Source organism: Ostrea edulis, chromosome 2 (genome assembly GCF_947568905.1).
Source record: "Ostrea edulis chromosome 2, xbOstEdul1.1, whole genome shotgun sequence".
Classification (NCBI taxonomy): Eukaryota; Metazoa; Mollusca; class Bivalvia; order Ostreida; family Ostreidae; genus Ostrea; species Ostrea edulis.
This window is the reverse complement of record NC_079165.1, coordinates 86,838,187-86,860,245: the sequence shown is the minus strand read 5'-3', so window position 1 is coordinate 86,860,245 and position 22,059 is coordinate 86,838,187. Positions and strand designations below refer to the sequence as shown.

The 22,059-nt window shown below is 36.0% G+C and overlaps 1 protein-coding gene across 3 annotated transcripts; it reads right to left on the bottom strand.

The window, feature by feature from the left end:
* LOC125681453 (E3 ubiquitin-protein ligase TRIM71-like) lies at positions 1–22,059 on the bottom strand. Of its 3 annotated transcripts, XM_056155297.1 has the most exons (5): positions 22,018–22,059; positions 10,137–11,816; positions 3,863–3,887; positions 3,073–3,140; positions 1–2,304 (listed from the first exon to the last, which is right to left on the bottom strand). In XM_056155297.1, exons 2-5 carry the CDS (start codon positions 11,778–11,780, stop codon positions 1,444–1,446), a joined length of 2,598 nt encoding a protein of 865 aa, XP_056011272.1. In that variant the 5' UTR covers positions 11,781–11,816; positions 22,018–22,059; the 3' UTR covers positions 1–1,443. The 3 variants fall into 3 exon arrangements, with proteins under 3 accessions (XP_056011272.1, XP_056011271.1, XP_056011270.1); XM_056155296.1 differs by lacking the exons at positions 3,863–3,887; positions 10,137–11,816; positions 22,018–22,059 and adding exons at positions 4,087–4,107; positions 4,237–4,282 and having other exon boundaries at positions 1–3,152; XM_056155295.1 differs by lacking the exons at positions 3,863–3,887; positions 10,137–11,816; positions 22,018–22,059 and adding an exon at positions 4,237–4,319 and having other exon boundaries at positions 1–3,152.

The following is a 22,059-nucleotide window of genomic DNA, read 5'->3' as shown; positions in this document are numbered from 1 at the left end:
GCCTGATTTATTTTTAACTAGAATTAATCTCTCCAATAGGAACAAAAAACTGAGTTTATCAAAATAGTATGCAGACATTCCAAACTGTATAGGGTTGGTTCACACTATAATGTTATTGACATGCGCAACATTTCTCAATAATTCAAAATTTTACGTACATTATATTTCAGGTACAATTTACTTGTATAAATGGACATTACTAAGTTATTGTAGCAAAGAAGGGGAGATAAATCTTTTGATCCATCAGAGATAGAACCCGGGACCCTTGCATTAATAGTTAGGTGATCAGATAGCTATTTAACATCAAATTAACATAAACAACAATTCATGTACAGATCTAATAGAATTATTGCTCTCTTCAATGCAATTAATTCATATGATGTGAATGATAATTCTTTTAATTAATGAGCTCTTTAATTGAATTGTTGCTCTCTTTAAAAGGATGCGTGCATTAATTCCATGTAAATTATTAAGCTTGATATCATTACTTCAATTAAAGAGAGCAATAATTCAATTATTGCTATCTTTCATTGAATTGCAGGGTGCATCAATTCAATTGTTTATATCGATCATCAATTCATTTGAAGACAGCAACAATTCAATGATTGCTCTCATCAATTAATTCAGCAGAATGATTAATGCTATCACCAATTCAATTAATGCGTGCAATAATTCAGAATTGAAGATATCACTAATTATTTGAAGAGATCTTTTAAATTAATTGAATTGTTGCTTGCATCGAATAAATTAATGATATGTCTTCAAATAATTAATATCTTCAATCATTTGAGTTTTTGTTAATTTGGCACTCCGTAAACAGTAAGGATGAAAATTATGCATTGTATCTGGGTTCTCTCTTCCACCAATAAAAACTGGGCACCACCAGATAACTGAAAAATTGTTGAGTGTGGCAGAAAACATCATTTAATCAATCAATCAAATATGGCAACAGTGTCCAAGTTGTTTGTACATGTAAAATTGTGGTGAATTTTTTTTATATAGAAGTTTGTATAATTACCTTAATGCTTTCAATAAATGCTTTTCAATTTCCAATAACACACATAGTCTAACATTACATTTACATGTAAATCAGATCCAAATAGAATATATTTATATTTTACTTTATTCCATATGCTTCTTTTAATGAATGTCTTATAAAGGTCTTCATATATAAAAATGAAATGCACTGAAAGATATCAGGTAAATATCAGTACATGTAATAACTATCCAGTTGTAGGAGGAATGCTGCTGTCAAAATTCATCACTGCATGATGTTTAATTTCACTGCTGTCTAAATTCATTGCTGATGTTTAATTTCACTGCTGTCAAAATTCATCACCGATGTTTAATTTCACTATCACCGATGTTTAATTTCACTGCTGTCTAAATTCACCACTGATGTTGAATTTTACTGCTGTCTAAATCCATCACTGATGTTTAATTTCACTGCTGATATTTGATTTTCTTCACTATTTTGTTTCTATGTTGAGAAATAAACAGATTGTCATTTGTATCTAACAACAGTCCCCAGGGAGAACGCAATCTACAGTCTATGTAACGGAGGAACTGTCCATCCTGGTCTATGATGTGGACACAGTCATTGTTTTTATCAGCTGTGAGGATGTGACTCTGACTGTCTGTGGTGATTCCTTGTGGATTGAATGGTTTGTTCTTTGGAGTAGGAGTATGTCCAGTGTACCTAAATCTCAGTTTCCCGGCCTGATTAACCACCACTACTGCTTTAACTCCACAGTCAGCCACGCAGATATCCAGGTTCCTGTTCTCACTGATGTATTTAATGTAATAAACAGATGAATAGAGGGGTTGACCCTGATCATCAAACTGAATGGTTTGTGTCTCTGTGGAGCCAGAGTAATGAACAACTTTGGATTGTTTGTGATCATCACTGATCATGGTAACCAGGAGATCTCCAGAGGAAGTACTGCAGACACCACGAGGTTTCCAGTTTTGTAGTCTGATCACGGTCTGTATCTCTTCATTCTCCACAATGTTCACAGTTCTATCTCTGTAATCAGTATAAACCAGATCCCCACTGTTTGTTACTGCTAGGTCTGTTGGCCAGTTCCCAGACTTGGTTCTGACTGACTTGAGTAGTGATCCCTGATTGATGCTGAAGAGTTTAATTGTGCTGTTATTTCCACATGTCCAGATTTCTTCATCACTCAGACAGGCCACATTGTAAAGGTTTTCATACCCAGTGTGTATGGTGGTGACAATATGTGGTTCATCAAGCAGCTGTTTGATGACAGGAGAGGATGCAGCTTCTGGGGATTTCTGGGTTTTCTTTATACTGTAACCATGTTCTTCTGATCGGACAGATATTGATGATAAAGTTCCAAACAGTTTACATAATTCTTCACCTTGAATTCTTCCTGGGGTGAATTTAGGCAAACAGGGCAGAATTTTCTGTGGAAGAATTTTGTATTCATCTACATTAGGCATACGACTGAATACTTTTGACATGTCATTAGAGTCCAAAGCAACATCCATTGAATTGATTTCATCATTGATATCAGATATTTTCTTGTTCACCTCATCCAGATGTTTCTGTAGAGTGTGTAACTGTGTGGTTTTCATCTCCTCCACTTCAGATTTCAGCTTCTGGACGAGTTTGTCAATTTCTCTGTGCCAGTCCTCTCCATGTTTTGTTATGACTGTTAAGAGATCTCCATATTTCTTTTCTAACTGACTTATTCTGTTTTGTACATCAGATACAATGTCCTGGTAGGCTGGATAAATTGTTTCATTTAATTCATTTTTCTCTTTGGTAATTTTTTCTTTCATTTCCTCCAAGACTTGCATTATCTTCAATATTTTATGACCTAAATGTTGATCAGAAGCAACACAAGTAATGCAGACTGGAATGTGACACTGATCACAGTACATTTCACATCGTTCTTTGTCATGAGAGGTACACCCAGGGTAGAGGGGGGTGGATTTCTTGGATTGAAATTTAACAACTTTGTGATCCTCGCATTCATCAGTAGAGATGTGTTCTCCCACGCAGGCCTTACACAGATTGACGAAGCACGTATCACAGTGCATCTGTACTATGGCGGTCTCACACAGGTCACATCGCATCACATCCTGGGCACTGGTACGGGGGTCCATCATTAAAACTGCTTGTAGATCTGTGCATAAATATTTAAACAATATGAAATAAAATTCAAACAGGAGTACAAATATATCATTTTTCAAAGAAGGGAGGAAGGGGGTGAGTAACTGGAAGAGAAATTGACAAGCAAGAAATACGATTTCTTCAATCTTCAAAATCCTGAATTGTTTGGGAGGCCCCGGAGCATCTTCTGTACGTGCCTTAGATCCCCCCCCCCCCCCCCCCCCCCCCCCGACTTCATTTTTAAAAATTCAATGGGGGGAGCTCATACTTCTCTATGTGCATGTTATTCATAACTTTCAAGCATACATTCTTCTCATTCATAACTACTATTAAAAATAATGGGAGGCCAGTCACCCAATAAAGGCAATATGAAATTTATTTGCATTAGAAAATAACTAATAATGTTCATAGTCAAACAAAGTGGGGACCTACAGAAGCCGATAGGTGCCAGGGTATACAATTAATATTTATTTAACTGGTGGCCGCCACTTAATTTATGTGGCGGCCGCCTCTTAATTTAACTGGCGGCCACCACTTGTTATCTGGCGGCCACCACTTATTATCTGGCAACCGCCACTTATTAACTGGCGGCCGCCACTTATCATATGGCGGCCGCCATATAAATTAACTGGCGGTCGCCACTTAATTTATCTGGTAGCCGCCACTTAATTTATGTGGCGGCCGCCACTTAATTTAACTGGCGGCCGCCACTTATTATCTGGCGGCCACCAGTAAATTTATGTGGCGGCTGCCAGTTAATAAGTGGCGGCCGCCAGTTAAATAAATATTAATTCTATACCCTGGCACCTATCGGCTTCTGTAGGGACCTGATTTTACATGCCTGTTAAAGGTTGCATTATTTTCTTCCACATAGACAGCATGTACTCTTCACAAAACATAGTCAGGAAAATCTTTAAATAAACTAATTCTTCTAAAGAATATCTTACCAGAGGTACATGTCTCTGATCCTACACAATACAAAAATTATGATTTATGATATAGAAATGGCAAGGAATTGATTGGGATGAAGATTGATTATTCTTAATGATGGATATATATATATACATAATATGAAACTAGAAAAATGAGATTATTACCATGCAGACTTCACACAGTAATGGCGACCTTCCTTCCCAACATTGCGACAAGACTCGGGTACAGTTTGTGTGTAATTTGATCACATCACACATTACCTGTATTATTTACCTGTCAGGTGCAGTCAGGTGTTTAATCTACCTGGTCTATATTTAGCAGGAGATTTAAATTCAAGTCTGCAACCATTTTCTGTGTACTTTGTATGATACCGAAGTGTTTGATGAGCAAAGAGGGGATAACTCTTTAGATTATCCAGACTGGTAACTTGAGACTTTAATCTTTTTAACATGGTAAAATGTTGACCCTTATTCGAATTATTGCTTGGTATTTCTCTGTGACATATTTCTTTGATGGTCAATCTGTAAGCATATTTGCATTCTGGGTTAACCACCGCAAGCTGCAGAGGAAAGACTGGATGGCAACTAGGGATAAAGATCAAATTACACCATGTCCTGGCGGATAGTGATGAAGGGATACTTACCTGATATATACTGTCCTGGCGGATAGTGATGAAGGGATACTTACCTGATATATACTGTCCTGGCAGATAGTGATGAAGGGATACTTACAGGATGTATACTGTCCTGGCGGATAGTGATGAAGGGAGAGTTACAGGATATATATATACTATCTCTCTGATCATGGATGTCATTACAGGTATGGGGGATTATGCAGACTTAAAACTTAACTTGGAAATTCTCCCTGTGAGGATGAAATATTTTTGCCCATTATAAATAGGAAATTGAACCTAAATCTAGGTGTGCTTTACAAGGATCGACAACTCTGTATGGGAGATGGGAAAATACATCTATATTAATAAAAAGAAAGACGTGCGGAATTACAAATTCCGGAATACAATTCCACCACAGGAATGGTTACTCCAGAACAGCAGACAGAGAGGACAGAAGTTGAACTTGGGGATTTATCAACCACCATGGAGAGGCTTCTTGGATAACCTTACAGTGAAAACAACGACCCATATGCAGGATAGTGGGGTTATTTGCAGTGGAAGAAGGTGTTTCAAAGGCTAACATGAAGTTCAAACCACGAAAGTCCAGATGTCTTGTGCTGAGGAAGTACGTGGCATATCAACCATCATTGCCAATCATTGTCCATCATCCCAGAGGAGGAGATCCCATTACTCGGGAAGTACAAAGCCTGGATCTACCAGCATGCTATCCTATCCTAATGTGGTTGTTCCTGGTATATCACAACAGTTAAAGCCATGTAACAAGCAGTGAATGATTACCAGTCTCGATCACTCAAAGGATGTATCAATGACTGCAGGATACATCAGACTCAATGATTTAAGGATGTATCAGACTCAATGACTTAAGGATATATCAGACTCAATGACTTAAGGATATATCAGACTCAATGACTTACGGATCTATCAGACTCATGACTTAAGGATATATCAAACTCAATAACTTAAGGATGGATCAGACTCAATGACTTAAGGATGCATCAGACAGAATGACTTAAGGATGTATCAGATCCAATGACTTAAGGATGGATCAGACTCAATGACTTAAGGATATATCAGACTCAATGACTTAAGGATATATCAGACTCAATGACTTACGGATCTATCAGACTCATGACTTAAGGATATATCAAACTCAATAACTTAAGGATGGATCAGACTCAATGACTTAAGGATGCATCAGACACAATGACTTAAGGATGGATCAGACTCAATGACTTAAGGATATATCAGACTCAATGACTGCAGGATACATCAAACTCAATGATTTAAGGATGGATCAGACTCAATGATTTAAGGATATATCAGACTCAATGACTTAAGGATGGATCAGACTCAATGACTTAAGGATATATCAAACTCAATGACTTAAGGATGGATCAGACACAATGACTTAAGGATGGATCAGACTCAATGACTTAAAGATATATCAGACTCAATGATTTAAGGATATATCAGACTCAATGACTTAAGGATATATCAGACCCAATGACTTAAGGATGTATCAGACTCAATGACTTAAGGATGGATCAGACTCAATAACTTAAGGATATATCAGACCCAATGACTTAAGGATGTATCAGACTCAGTGACTTAAGGATATATCAGACTCAATGACTTAAGGATATATCAGACTCAATGACTTAAGGATATATCAGACTCAATGACTTAAGGATATATCAGACTCAATGACTTAAGGATGTAGGATGTATCAGACCCAATGACTTAAGGATGGATCAGACTCAATGACTTAAGGATGGATCAGACCCATGACTTAAGGATATATCAAACTCAATAACTTAAGGATGGATCAGACTCAACGACTTAAGGATGTATCAGATCCAATGACTTAAGGATGGATCAGACTCAATGACTTAAGGATGTATCAGACCCAATGACTTAAGGATGGATCAGACTCAATGACTTAAGGATATATCAGACTCAATGACTTAAGGATATATCAGACCCAATGATTTAAGGATATATCAGATCTCATGACTTAAGGATGTATCAGACTCGTGATCTATCAGACCCAATGACTTAAGGATATATCAGACTCAATGACTTAAGGATATATCAGACCCAATGACTTAAGGATGTATCAGACTCAATGACTTCAGGATATATCAGAATCATGACTTAGGGATATATCAGACCCAATGACTTAAGGATATATCAGACTCAATGACTTCAGGATATATCAGACTCAATGACTTCAGGATATATCAGACTCAATGACTTAAGGATATATCAGACTCAATTACTTAAGGATATATCAGACTCAATGACTTCAGGATATATCAGACTCAATGACTTACGGATCTATCAGACTCAATGACTTCAGGATATATCAGACTCAATGACTTAAGGATATATCAGACTCAATGATTTAAGGATGTATCAGATCTCATGACTTAAGGATGTATCAGACTCATGATCTATCAGACCCAATGACTTAAGGATGTACATATTTTGCAGCACAAATGTTGCTTTTGCTTACCTAACTTAATTGTCATGAATCATCTTTAGGTAAAGGTATGTCGCTCTCCAAGGAGAGATAAGTAAGAAAAAGTACAAATAGGATAGAATACTTAAATATACTCTCTAGAACCAATGAACTAGAAAATGTATATAAAAGCTACCTAATGTAATTACGGACCAACTCAGTAGTAGAGTGTTCACATCATAACTGGGAGGTCATGAGTTCAAGCCCCAGTCATGTCGTGGCTGCATCAAACCTAAGACGTGGATATAGGTAGTTATTCCTCCATCGCCAAATGCTTTGCATTTTGAAGTGAGGATTGTAGGTCTTTTTATATGACTTTAAAACCGGAGGTTTGTGTCGTGACAGGCATTGGCAAATTAAAGAAGCATCATTACTACGACCCTGGGCGCTAAGAAAATTTGTGGTACTTCACCTTAAGCTAGTGACATTAACGTTTCGGTATGAGTGAGAGAAAAAATTTCATAGGACGTAAACAGACAAACAACCACCCAACCAATCTAATGCAATGAAGACGCGAATTTATTTACACCATGACACATGAACTCCTGATGCCAGCATTGTGGTCACAAAAGGGTTCATAATTGTGGATAGGAATATATCGAGGAAGTTTTGGAAGATCATTTCAAGAGCGATGTTGGTATAATATATAAATTTGATATATCAGCATCATCATGTACTGTACATTCAAATTTATTCACATCAGGACTCCTGGCACTAGGCATTGGCACCATAAGATAGATCCAAAGTTTTACCAAGGATTTTATGGGGAAAGTTTTGAAAATCCAAAAAAGCAGAAGGGCACAATTAACTTTAAGAATGAATATACATGTACTTCTCAAGAATCAGATGGCTACAGTTTGTCAATAAAGAAATAAATTTCCTTTTTGAAAATACATGACGGTATGAAATACGATGCTTCAAGCTGATATTCTTCATTAAGCACATTGGTGGCTTCGTGAAAAGTATGATGATTCTTGAAGCGTTTCAATTCATACCCTCGTGTATTTTCAAAAATAAAATTTATTTCTTCTATTTATATTTACTTTCATTTCTGTTGGAATTCCTAGCCGTTAAAATAAACACGCTATATTTATCAAGATCAAGATTGTTCACAACAACTCACTTTTTTCATTTATGAGGAAATGGCTATACTTACAATTTGTAAATATTTCAAATGCAAGAACACTAGAAATGTTGATATTCTAATATACAAGTAAGGATCTCATTTAGTGTTATTTCAATTTGTCAATATTCATGATCCCCTGGGTGCATGGTGGAGTTGATAAGGGGTTTAAATTTTGTTCAGGAATACACAAGAATAGGGCAATGGAATTTAATTGAATAATATAATATAACTTTAACGTGAGAAGAAAAAATCTCTTGCTGTGGCCTTCAATTCGACATTTAGATATATCGACAACGTTTTGTCTATTAACAATAATAACTTTCATACATAATATGTCGATTCGATATATTCCTGTGACCTCGAAATAAAAGACACCACAGAGTCGTCCACTTCTGTTTCATACTTAGATATTTTATTGAAAGTAGACATTAACGGCAAACTGACAACTCAGCTGTATGACAAACGGGATGATTTCAGTTTCTCCATCGTCAACTTCCCATATTTATGTAGCAATATTCCATTATCACCTGCATATGGTGTTTATATCTCTCAACTGATTCGATACACAAGACCTTGTTCTGCGTATAGTCAGTTTTTAAATCGAGGCAAGCTACTGACAAACAAGTTGATGGTACAGAGGTTTCAACAATCTCGATTGAAGTCAGCATTTCACAAATTCTATGGTCGTTATAACGATCTAGTTCGTCAATACAACCTATCATTGGGTCAAATGCTGTCTGACGTGTTTCATGCCGATTGTTAGGCCGTTCTTGGCACATTGATTTTGACTACGGATAACTCCGTTTACCTGATCAGGATATAGGACACACGGCGGGTGTGACCGGTCGACAGGGGATGCTTACTCCTCCTAGGCACCTGATCCCACCTCTGGTTTGTCCAGGGGTCCGTGTTTGCCCAACTCTCTGTTTTGTATTGCTTATAGGAGTTATGAGATTGATCACTGTTCGTTATCTTCACATTTCATGAGTACAATAATTTAATTATTGCCTTCTTTAATTGAATTAATGATAGCATCAAATCAAATTGATGCGCACAATACAATTCTTTTAGAGGGAGCAACTATCACATAACAGGAGATCAACATAACTACAATAGAATTAATGATCTCTTTAATTGAATTGTTGATCTCTTTCAACGAATTGAAGCGCACATATCAATTCCTTATACAAAAGCATTGAAAATAATTAAAGAAATCTTCATTTGACTTTAAGAGATCATTACATCATTTTACCGAGCACTATATAAAATTTTCTGAGCAACACTTCCACCACATTAATGCGAACATAAATCATATTGATGAGAATAGTGATTAATTTCTTTACCGCATCAAACCAATTATTGCCTGCAATAAGTGCATTAATTTCTTCATGCAATGTATAGTGTAATTGATGCACACATCAATCCATTTGATGAAAAGAAAAATTTATTTGATGCGTGTCTCAGTTGAATTGTTGCATGCAATATTTGAATTTATGTTACATGTATCTTCAATTATTTTCACTTATGTGAATTTGGCGCTTCATAAATATGCAGAGGGATAAAATTACCTTAAAATCAGTTCTACATTTTACTTGACTTATCATCCTTTTTAAAATGAATATGTTAAAAGGTCTTTATATCAAAAAGTGAAATGCATAGAAACATCACGGGTTTATTACCATGGAAACATTTGTACATATAAGTATTCAGTTTTAGGAGGAATGTGGCTGTCTAAATTCATCACTGATGTTTAATTTCACTGCTGATATTTGATTTTCTTTACTTGTGTGTTACTAAATTCAGCAACAAACAGATTGTCGTTTGTATCTATACACAGTACCCGGGATTCACTCAGTCCACAGTCTATGTAACGGAGGAACTGTCCGTCCTGGTCTATGATATGGACACAGTGATTGTTACCATCAGCTGTGAGGATGTGACTCTGACTGTCTGTTGTGATTTCTCGGGGATCAAATGGTTTGTTCGTATGTCTAGTGTACCTGAACCTCAGTTTGCCGTCCTGATTGACAACCACCACAGCTTTAGCTCCACAGTCAGTCACACAGATATCCAGGTTCTTGTTCTCACTGATGTATTTAGTGAGAAGACCAGGTGAATAGAGAGGTTGACCCTGGTCATCAAACTGAATAGTTTTTGTCTCTGTAGAGCCAATGTAACGCACAACTTTGGATTGTTTTCGATCATCACTCTCCATGATAACCAGAAGACCCCTAGAGGAGGTACTGCAGACACCATGAGGTTTCCAGTTCTGTAGTCTGATCATGGTCCGTATCTCTTCATTCTTCACAATGTTTACAGTTTTATCCCAGTAATCAGTATAAATCAGATCCCCACTGTTTGTCACGGCTATGTCTGTTGGAGTGTTCCCTGATTTGGTTCTGATTGACTTGAGTAGTGATCCCTGATTGATGCTGAAAAGTTTCATTGTGCTGTTATTTCCACATGTCCAGATTTCTTCATCACTCAGACAGGCCACATTGTAAAGGTTTCTAAACCCAGGGTGTATGGTGGTGACAATCTGTGGTTCATCAAGCAGCTGTTTGATGACAGGAGAGGATGCAGCTTCTGGGGATTTCTGTGTTGTCTTTATACTGTAACCATGTGCTTCTGATTGGACAGAAATTGATGATAAAGTTCCAAACAGTTTATATAGTTCTCCGTGAAATCTTCCTGGGGTGAATTTAGGTAAAGAGGGCAGAATTTTTTGTGGAAGTTTTTTGTATTCATCTACATTAGACAAAACACTGAATACTTTGGACATGTCATTAGAGTCCAAAGCAACATCCATTGAATTGATTTCATCGTTGATGTCAGAAATTGTCTTGTTCACTTCATCCAGATGCTTCTGCAGAATGTGTAACTGTGTGGTTTTCATCTCCTCCACTTCAGCTTTCAGTTTCTTGACAAGTTTGTCAATTTCTTTATGCCAGTCCTCTCCATATTTTGTGATGGCTGTTAAGAGATCTCCATATTTCTTTTCTAACTGAATCATTCTGTTTTGTACATCAGAAACAATGTCCTGGTAGGCTGGATAAATTGTTTCATTTAATTCTGTTTTCTCTTTGGTAATCTTTTCTTTCTTTTTCTCTAAAATTTGCATTATTTTAAATATTTTATGACCTAAATGTTGATCAGAAGCGATACAAGTAATGCAGACTGGAATGTGACATTGTTTACAAAACATTTGACATCGTTCTTTATCATGAGAGGTACATCCAGGGTAGAGGGGGGTGGGTTTTCGAAACCTTCGAATTTCATGTTTCTTGGATTCATCAGAAAACGTGTGTTCTCCCACGCAGGCCTTACACAGATTGACGAGGCACGTATCACAGTACATCTGTACTACGGCGGTCTCACACAGGTCACATCGGGTCACGTCCTGGGCACTGGAACGGGGGTCCATCATCAGATCTGCTTGTGGCCCTTCACATGAATAGTCAAACTATATAAAATAAGAATTTTAATAGGAATGCATCATCGGTTTTCAAAAAAGTATGGGGGAGGAAGCAGAGAAAATGGTTGTTTGTTTGCCAAATGATCTAAATGTAAGCAAATAAAAGGGTGTCTTCAATCTTTGAAATTCTAAATTTTTGGGGAAGCGGCGTCTGATTTACTTGCTTCAAATGTTTTCCCCGGATGTCATTTTCGTCAATTCAGGGGAGGAGGAGGAGGAGGAGGCTGAAGCTCGTATTTAATAATATCCTTTATCTATACAGGATTGCACAATTATAGGCATACAAATCAGTTCACATTGTGGTACTATCTTTAACATAAATAGGGGCATATCAAGTACATTTTATCTATCATATCAATATTTCATTACATATTTTTTTTATTCAATATAACTTTCAAGCATACATTTCTAATATTAACAGAAATGGGAAACCAGTCACGTACGACAACATATTAAGGTTTTCCCACATTTCACAGAATAGCGGGAAAACGTTGTATGATAGAAACGTGTTCGAATGTATCGGCGTAGTGATGCGCCGGGTGGTCAAAGGACGACCAATCAGATAGCTTTATTGAGATATCAAGGTAAAGTTGGTTACCAGTAGTCAATCTAAGTTAGCGCTTTCACGGTGTCGGACGCACCTTATTTTCGGGAAGCATGGGTTTTTCTCCGGAAGACTTTGTTAGACAAATGTCTGAACTTATAGACTTCATTCTTTTGAAGAGAAGATAAGGAAGCAGCAAAAAGTACAGCACGATTAGCAGCATCCCAAACTGCTAACTGCAAACAACAGTTCTTTTGTTTTCAAGAAAAAGGGGAATGAAGGATAATTGTGTTGCAGCATTTGGCTCTATTACAGAAAGTATAGAACTATTAAACAATTGGCAAAAACTTAAAAAGTTAGCCGACTCTACAAAGGCCAGATGGCGCACGGTGCAAGAATACACTCTACACGAGTTGAAAAATCAGCATACCATCAAACATTTTTAGGTTTTCAATGGAAAATGAATGGCAAAACAAATTTTTTTTTTTTAATGTTCTACCTTTTGGTATTTCTTCTGCAGCATTTATATTTACAAAACTTATGAGGTACGTAGTTCAATATTGGAAATCGTTGGGAATCAACATTCTCATGTATTTGGACGACGGTCTAGGAGGGGCATCTGGAATAGATCAATCTTTTTTCTTTTAGCCAATTGGTTAAAAGATATTTTATAATTGGGTTTCATTATTGCAGAGTCAAAATGTGTTTGGGTGCCTCAACGTAATATAGGTACGATTGTTATATAGAACAAGGTGTCTTCAAAACTACATCAAATATTATATAGGATTTACAAGCTTTTCAAAAGAATCAACGAAGTTCTATTACAAGTTCAACAGGGGTGCACATGTTTTCATGTCAAACGTATAGCAAGAATACTACGTCAAATACTTTCAATGGAAGCCGCTTTACATTTTCATGCCCTACAAGAATTAAATTTCTGGGTTAAAAACGTAACAAGTTTGTTTAGTGATGCCAGTAGTATAACACAACTAGATGAATGGTTCAACTGAGTGCAGTTTTGAGTGCAGGTTTTATAGGTGGTTCAAAGGAGTGCAGTTTGGAGTGGAGGTATTCACATGAGTGCAGGGGTCAGTGGGGGTCAAGCTGGCCAGGTACCCAGCTGGTCAGCTGGCGAGGTCAAGCTGGCCAGGTGGCGAGGTCAATATGAGCAGGTGGCGAGGTCAATCTGAGCAGATAGCGTGTAAACGTTCGCTTTGACTTGATTTTCTGGCAGTTTTGAGTGCAGGTATTCACATGAGTGTATGGGTCAGCGGGGGTCAAGTTGGCCAGGTGGCGAGGTCAAGCTGGCCAGGTGGCGAGGTCAAGCTGGTCAGGTGGGGAATCTGAGGAGATAGCGTGTGAACGTGTTGTTTTCCTTTTCCTTTTGATTTTCTGAAAGTCGGGGTGTGTATACAAGTTCAAATACTTCCCCAGTTATATTTTAAAGAAGGACAAGTAATGGTTATCTTCTAGCTATGGCACGCGCGAACCACATTAATTAGATAAACCTGCTTTAACGGAGATAAACTAACGTTATCGACCGTTAATCCTAGTTTAACGGCGTTAATTCGAATTAACGGTCGATAAAGTTAGTTTATCACGTTAACTCGAATTAACGGTCGATAAAGTGGGTTAAACGGTAGTTTACATTTTTTATCTCACATTCTCGACCGTTAATATGAGTTGTAATGTTATTGTTAAACATATAAAGAAATTTTAATTCGCATTAACGATAGATAAACCGGGTTTATCACTCGCATTTACCTATGTAACGCTGATTTTGATTGGTTGACGTGGTGTGCGAAAGAGTTTTTATTATTTGCAGTTTATTATCAGAATATCGCTAATTTACTTTGTATTAGAATATATTTTCATGTTAGGCTAGATCCTCTATGGATTAAATTTTTATAGTTGTACTGCAATAATGTTAATTAATTTAATAATAATACGTTGGTTAAATCTTCCGAACTCGGTCCAAGTTGTATCCATAAAGGACTTCAAATCTGTGTCAGATCTCCCGAGGCATGGTGTATGGAGGCTTAGTCTCCTCTTTTGTTTGTGTGTTTGGGGTATATGCCCCCCCCCCCCCCCCTTTCATCTTACGACAGTTAACGTTATCTGTATCCGTGTAAGGCTTCTTGACACGACCCCGTCTTCATGTATACTAGTAGTTAACTTGCATTTAGTTTAGTCTCCACGACGAACAAGAAAAGATGTTAGACAGTAAGTGGCTTCACAGTTTATTGTCTATATAAATTAATGTACAGAATAGATTTGAGTTAGATGTTGCAATTTTACATTTTAAATTGTGTACACACATGTAGTAGAGACCTATTTTTTTTTTTAAATCATAATAAATGCATGGAATTTTTTTCTGATACCGGACTCCTTGTCGAACTATGCTAGCTTCTTCAGCTATCAATAAGCATATATATATATATATATATATATATATATATATATATATATATATTAAAAGAAATAGAATAAACAGTACACAAAGTTAATTTTGTGTACTGTTTATTCTATTTCTTTTAATATTTTATACCGGACACTGTGATTTTTTTAAAAACACAATTTGGATATATATATATATATATATATATATATATATATATATATATACAGTTACATATTTGGATATTAAATGAACCTTTAACTGCAGAAACAAATAGACCGGACAAACTTTCAAATCATTGCTTTTTTTGTCATATTTGTGTCAGAATATATCATAATAGCTAGCTTGTTAAATTATTATATCTTTTTAGTAAATAACTTTCATGATCTTTTCATGGCATATTTGAGTAAAATTAATTGACTTCAAAATGAATAGGAAACACAACAAATGGATGGGTTACACTAATTTTGAATTGCCAAATTCATGTATACATACTGATAGTTGTCTAATTGCTGATATAAATTACAATTGTATCATTACATAGCCTTGTGAATTCAGCAGAAGTCACAATTTCTACCCCATTAAAGTTTGCCTTTACAAGTTGTTTTAATGTGACAAATATTAATCAACTTAGCAAAATTTGTAAATTGTTAGATAACATAATTGAGAGAGTTGGCTCTTCTTCAAGCATTATTAAATTCTGTCTATTATATTGTTTGTACACCTTGTACATATGTATTATCTCTGCACTGTGTTGTACATGTGTATTATCTCTGTACTGTGTTGTACATGTGTATTATCTCTGCACTGTGTTGTACATGTGTATTATCTCTGTACTGTGTTGTACATATGTATTATCTCTGTACTGTGTTGTACATGTGTATTATCTCTGTACTGTGTTGTACATGTGTATTATCTCTGCACTGTGTTGTACATGTGTATTATCTCTGCACTGTGTTGTACATGTGTATTATCTCTGTACTGTGTTGTACATGTGTATTATCTCTGCATTGTGTTGTACATATGTATTATCTCTGCACTGTGTTGTACATGTGTATTATCTCTGCACTGTGTTGTACATGTGTATTATCTCTGTACTGTGTTGTACATGTGTATTATCTCTGCATTGTGTTGTACATGTGTATTATCTCTGTACTGTGTTGTACATGTGTATTATCTCTGCACTGTGTTGTACATGTGTATTATCTCTGTACTGTGTTGTACATGTGTATTATCTCTGTACTGTGTTGTACATGTGTATTATCTCTGTACTGTGTTGTACATATGTATTATCTCTGTACTGTGTTGTACATGTGTATTATCTCTGTACTGTGTTGTACATATGTATTATCTCTGTACTGTGTTGTACATGTGTATTATCTCTGCACTGTGTTGTACATATGTATTCTCTGCACTGTGTTGTACATATGTATTATCTCTGCACTGTGTTGTACATATGTATTATCTCTGTACTGTGTTGTACATATGTATTATCTCTGTACTGTGTTGTACATGTGTATTATCTCTGTACTGTGTTGTACATATGTATTATCTCTGCACTGTGTTGTACATATGTATTATCTCTGCACTGTGTTGTACATATGTATTATCTCTGTACTGTGTTGTACATATGTATTATCTCTGTACTGTGTTGTACATGTGTATTATCTCTGTACTGTGTTGTACATATGTATTATCTCTGCACTGTGTTGTACATATGTATTATCTCTGCACTGTGTTGTACATATGTATTATCTCTGTACTGTGTTGTACATATGTATTATCTCTGTACTGTGTTGTACATATGTATTATCTCTGCACTGTGTTGTACATGTGTATTATCTCTGCACTGTGTTGTACATGTGTATTATCTCTGCACTGTGTTGTACATATGTATTATCTCTGTACTGTGTTGTACATATGTATTATCTCTGTACTGTGTTGTACATGTTTATTATCTCTGCACTGTGTTGTACATGTGTATTATCTCTGCATTGTGTTGTACATGTGTATTATCTCTGTACTGTGTTGTACATATGTATTATCTCTGCACTGTGTTGTACATATGTATTATCTCTGCACTGTGTTGCAGTTTATGAGAATAACGTTCATTGTCATTGTTACACTAAGAAAACATCACATTTTTCTGAATTTTTTTTAAGGTACATTTCAAAAGCACTATCTAGACCTTGATGGTGTGACAAGAGAGATGTTCTCCTGCTTTTTCAGGGCAATGTTTCTGAAATACTTCATTGGAAATGCACAATAAATTCCATTCGTGGATCATAGGTACTTCTTCAATGGAACTTTTGAAATCATCGGAAGGATTATTTCCCATTCTTTTGTTTTGTGCAACTATCTACCAGCAGCACTTTCCCCTTTACTCTATGTGTTGGTGGGAGTGGGGTGTGTGTCAGACAACTTTCTTCTGGAGTCTTTTCTAAACTGTTTGTGTTTGCATCGACGGCTGTGATTGGCTGTCCATTAATTAGCATTAACGACTTGAAAAACCCGGATTATCTGTCGTTAACTCGAATTAACGATCGATAAGGCATTAACAACAGATAAAGTGGGTTTAACGACCAAGAACTTGTATTATCGATCGTTATTTCGAATTAACGGTCGTTAATTTGAATTAACGGTCGTTGATTCGAATTAACGACGACAAACTTAATTTATCAAATTGAAAAACTAGGATTAACGGTCGATAAAGTTAGTTTATCTCCGTTAAAGTAGGTTTATCTAATTAATGTGATTCGCGCGTGCCATATCTAGCATCCGAGTAATATTCACATTATCAAATAGATGGGCGGTCTTCTGTCACGAGTGCGCGGAGCGCACGAGTGAGAGAAGGACCGCCCATCTCTTTGATAATGTGAATTTACGAGGATGCTAGAAGATAACCGACTTGTCACATATTTCAAAAGCTTCTCATTTTACATTTATTGAACCATACATTCAATACAATGGTAGATTGCCATAGATGCATGTGTATACAAAATTGAATACGCTTTACCCGTAAAACAGCAAAACTAACTTAACGAAAATTGATTATCCCTGTCAGTATCAATCACATATTGGTGGCTTCATAAATAATTTTTCAGGAATTTAATTCTATACATATATTTGTACAAATGTTTTAAGAAAACATGTATAACACGAATATCAAAGTAGGAAAAGGATTAATGACTTGCATTAGCAAACTCTTTATAAAATGAGAGAGAGAGAACTATTTAACATTGTCACATATTTACAGTGATTTTCTTTCGTTGTTCAGGTATTGTATGTGATAAAACGAGCTCCTCCCACCTTGTTATCGCATGGGCGGTACTAACATCAGAATTACACAATAGAAACAAGACAGGGATAATTCAGTTTTTGTGAAGTTACTTTTGCTGTTTTACGGGTACAGCGTGCTCCGATCGATGTCTGGGGCGTTGAAGCAGACGAGAAGTGTTACGTAACAACTACATGTATACACATAGCTGTGGCCGTTTTTGCAGTCAGTAATGTTAAATAGTTCTCTCTCTCTCTCTCTCTCTCTCATTTTATAAAGAGTTTGCTAATTCTCGTAAAATTCACATTATCAAAGAGATGGGCGGTCCTTCTCTCACTCGTGCGCTCCGCGCACTCGTGACAGAAGACCACCCATCTCTTTGATAATGTGAATATTACTCGGATGCTAGAAGATAACCATTACTTACTGACTGAAGAAAAAAACCACGGTCACAGGTATGTGTATATCTGTTAGATAGCAATTCCTGTCTGCTTCAACGCCCATCATCAACCGGCACACGCTTTACCCGTAAAACAGCAAAACTAACTTAACGAAAACTGATTATCCCTGGCAGTATATATCACATTGGTGGCTTTATAACACAAATATTAAAGTGGGAAAAGGATTAAAGACTTGCAATAGTAAACTCTTTATAAAATGAGAGAGGGAGATATATTTAAAACTAATTCATTTTTACTCTAAAATCACTTTGAACATAAACTCTATTATGAATATAGCAGAACAGTTTTATACTTATAAAAACAACTAAATAGGCCCTTATCTCTGTGTACTTCGCACCCTATGAGATCACAACGAAAAAGTACGCCACGACGTACATCTTACAATTCATGCCTATATGTTGTCGTTATTGACTGTCGTTATCAAGTGATAAGAAAGTTTATGTCCAAAATACTTTTAGAGTAAAAAATGAATTAGTTTTAAATATATAGCGTAAAACTATATGGGATACAGGTTAGAATATATAAGTCTTCAGTACCCCCTTGCTTGTCGTAAGAGGCGACTAAATGGCGCGCGCGGTCTTTCGAATGCGATCGCAAAAACCTAGGTCCCGTGTCATAGCAGGTGTCACACGATCAAGATCCCTCCCCTGCTCAAAGGCCGTAAGCACCGAGCATAGGCCTAAAGTTTGCAGCCCTTCACCGGCAGCAGTGACGTCTCCTTATGATTGAAACATTCTCGAGTGGGACGTTAAACAATATAAAATCAATCAATCACATAAGATGCAATACAAAATAAAGGTCTAATGTAGAAAGATCTGACTCAAACCACACAATATAGTGAAAATGTGCATAAGCTCTAAATTTGCATGTTAACCGAATTCAGTTTTATAGAACTGCCGAATAGCTGAGCTCATTTTTCAGAAAATAGCCGCGTTTCCGAGAAGTCAAAACGAAAGTGCCCCGTTCTAGGGACTTTAAAAATTGTGTTCAATTGTTGTTCAAATTGTTTATTTAATAAATGTGTAAACTTTAAACCATTGTTCTTCTGGACTTGTATTACACACCCCGACTTCCAGAAAATCAAAAGGAAAAGGAAAACAAAACGTGCACTATTTCCTCAGATTCCCCACCTGGCCAGCTTGACCTCGCCACCTGGCCAACTTGACCCTCGCTGACCCCTACACTCATGTGAATACCTGCACTCAAAACTGCGGGCAGAAAATCAAAAGTCAAAGCGAACGTTCACACGCTATCTTCTCAGCTTGACCTCGCCACCTGGCCAGCTTGACCATCGCTGACCCCTGCACTCATGTGAATACCTGCACTCAAAACTGCACTCCGTTGAACCCCCTATAAAACCTGCACTCAAAACTGCACTCAGTTGAACCACCCATCTAGTCGCGTACGTTATACTGCTGATTCCTCAGATTTAGGTCTTGGTGCATTTTCAAATAATCTGGAAATACTAGATGTTTTTGGGTTGGTGGGCTAGTGAGGAATCTAGTCAAAGCTCAACGTGGAGGGAATTAGAGGCGGTCAATAGGAGTTTGAATACCATAGGACAAATTATTCAAGGTCAACAAGTGACCTGGCATACAGACAGCAAGAATGTTAGTAGAATTCAAGAAGTGGGTAACAAAAACCTCACATACAAAAATTGCATTGGAAATAGAAAAACTGCGAAACCAAGCAAATTCAATTCAATACGGTATGGATTCCCAGAAAAAGCAATATAAAGCAATTTTTTGAAGTTACATGTAATGTTTTGATAGTAACGATTGTATGGAGCGCCAAATTAACATAAACTCAAATAATTGAAGATATCTTTAATTATTTGAAGATATCATGAATTCAATTGTTGTTCTCTTTAATTGAATTAATGCGCGCATTAAATCAATTATTGCTCTCATCAAATGAATTAATGCGCGCTTCAATTCAATTATTGCTCTCATCAATTGAATTAATGCGCGCATCAATTGAATTAATGAGAGCAATAATTGATTTAATGCGCGCATTAATTCAATTATTGCTCTCTTCAATTCAATTGATGCGCGCATTAATTCAATTAATGAGAGCAATAATAGATTTGATGCGCGCATTAATTCAATTATTGCTCTCTTCAATTCAATTGATGCGCGCATTAATTCAATTAATGAGAGCAATAATAGATTTGATGCGCGCATTAATTCAATTATTGCTCTCTTCAATTCATTTGATGAGAGCATCAATTTAGTAGAAATATTGCTCGCAATAATTAATTTAGAGCTCGCTTTAAATAATTTGATGATCTCTTCAATTCATTTGAAGATATCTTTAAATCATTTACAATGCTTTTGTATAAGGAATTAATGCGCGCATCAATTCTTTTAAAGAGAGCAATAATTCAATTAAAGATATCATTAATTCAATTGTGGATATGTTGAATTGAAGATATCTTTAATTATATTGTTGCTCTCTCTAAAAGAATTATTGCTCTCTTCAAATGAATTAAAGATATCATTAATTCAATTGAAGAGAGCAATAATTGAATTAATGCGCTCATTAAATCCATTATTGCTCTCATCAAATGAATTAATGCGCGCATCAATTCAATTATTGCTCTCATCAATTGATTTAATGCGCGCATTATATCAATTATTGCTCTCTTCAATTGAATTGTAGCGCGCATCAATTCAATTGTTGATATCATTAATTCATTTGAAGAGATCATTAATTCAATTGAAGTGCGCATCAATTCAGTTGAAGAATTAATGCTATCATCAATTCAATTAATGCGCGCAATAATTCAGGATTGAAGATATCATTAATTATTTGAAGAGATCTTTAATTCAATTGTTGCGCGCATCAAATGAATTGATGATATCTTCAAATAATTGAACATATCTTCAATTATTTGAGTTTATGTTAATTTGGCGCTCCATACGATTGGAGCGTCAAAATCACAGTTTTTTAACGGGGAAAAAATCCCAAAGTTTGGGGGAAATATTGTAAAATATACAGTTATCAACACGTTTTCGGGATTATGTAATATATATATATATATATATATATATATATATATATATATATATATATAGTCACTTCTAACCTTATGGTTTATCAATGTTCTATTTCTCACACTTATTTTAAACAGTAACTCTAAGCTAGTCGGCTTACTGCTAATTTGTGTGTGGTTAGTTTATATGGCAACAGAGACTAGGAGGTCACATTCTAGTAAGAGTTATTCCTATTAGTTTCATTAGAAAACAGCAAATAATGGTCATTGTAAATAATTGTTGGAGGGGTAGGTGGATGAGGGCTGAATCTACGTACCTGACAAAAGATTGCATTATCTGTTTACAAAACAACGTCAGATTTATTTTTTAAAAATTAACTAATTCTTGTAAAGAATATCCTATATACTACAAAAATATAATATTGTTAGGAATTTATTGGGAGGAAGATTGGTCATTCTAAATGATCGATACTTGCAGATAAGCATTTCACTCAATGAAAAATCAGATTTTTACCTGACTTCACTATGGCGGCCTTCCCTTGCGACAAGACTATGA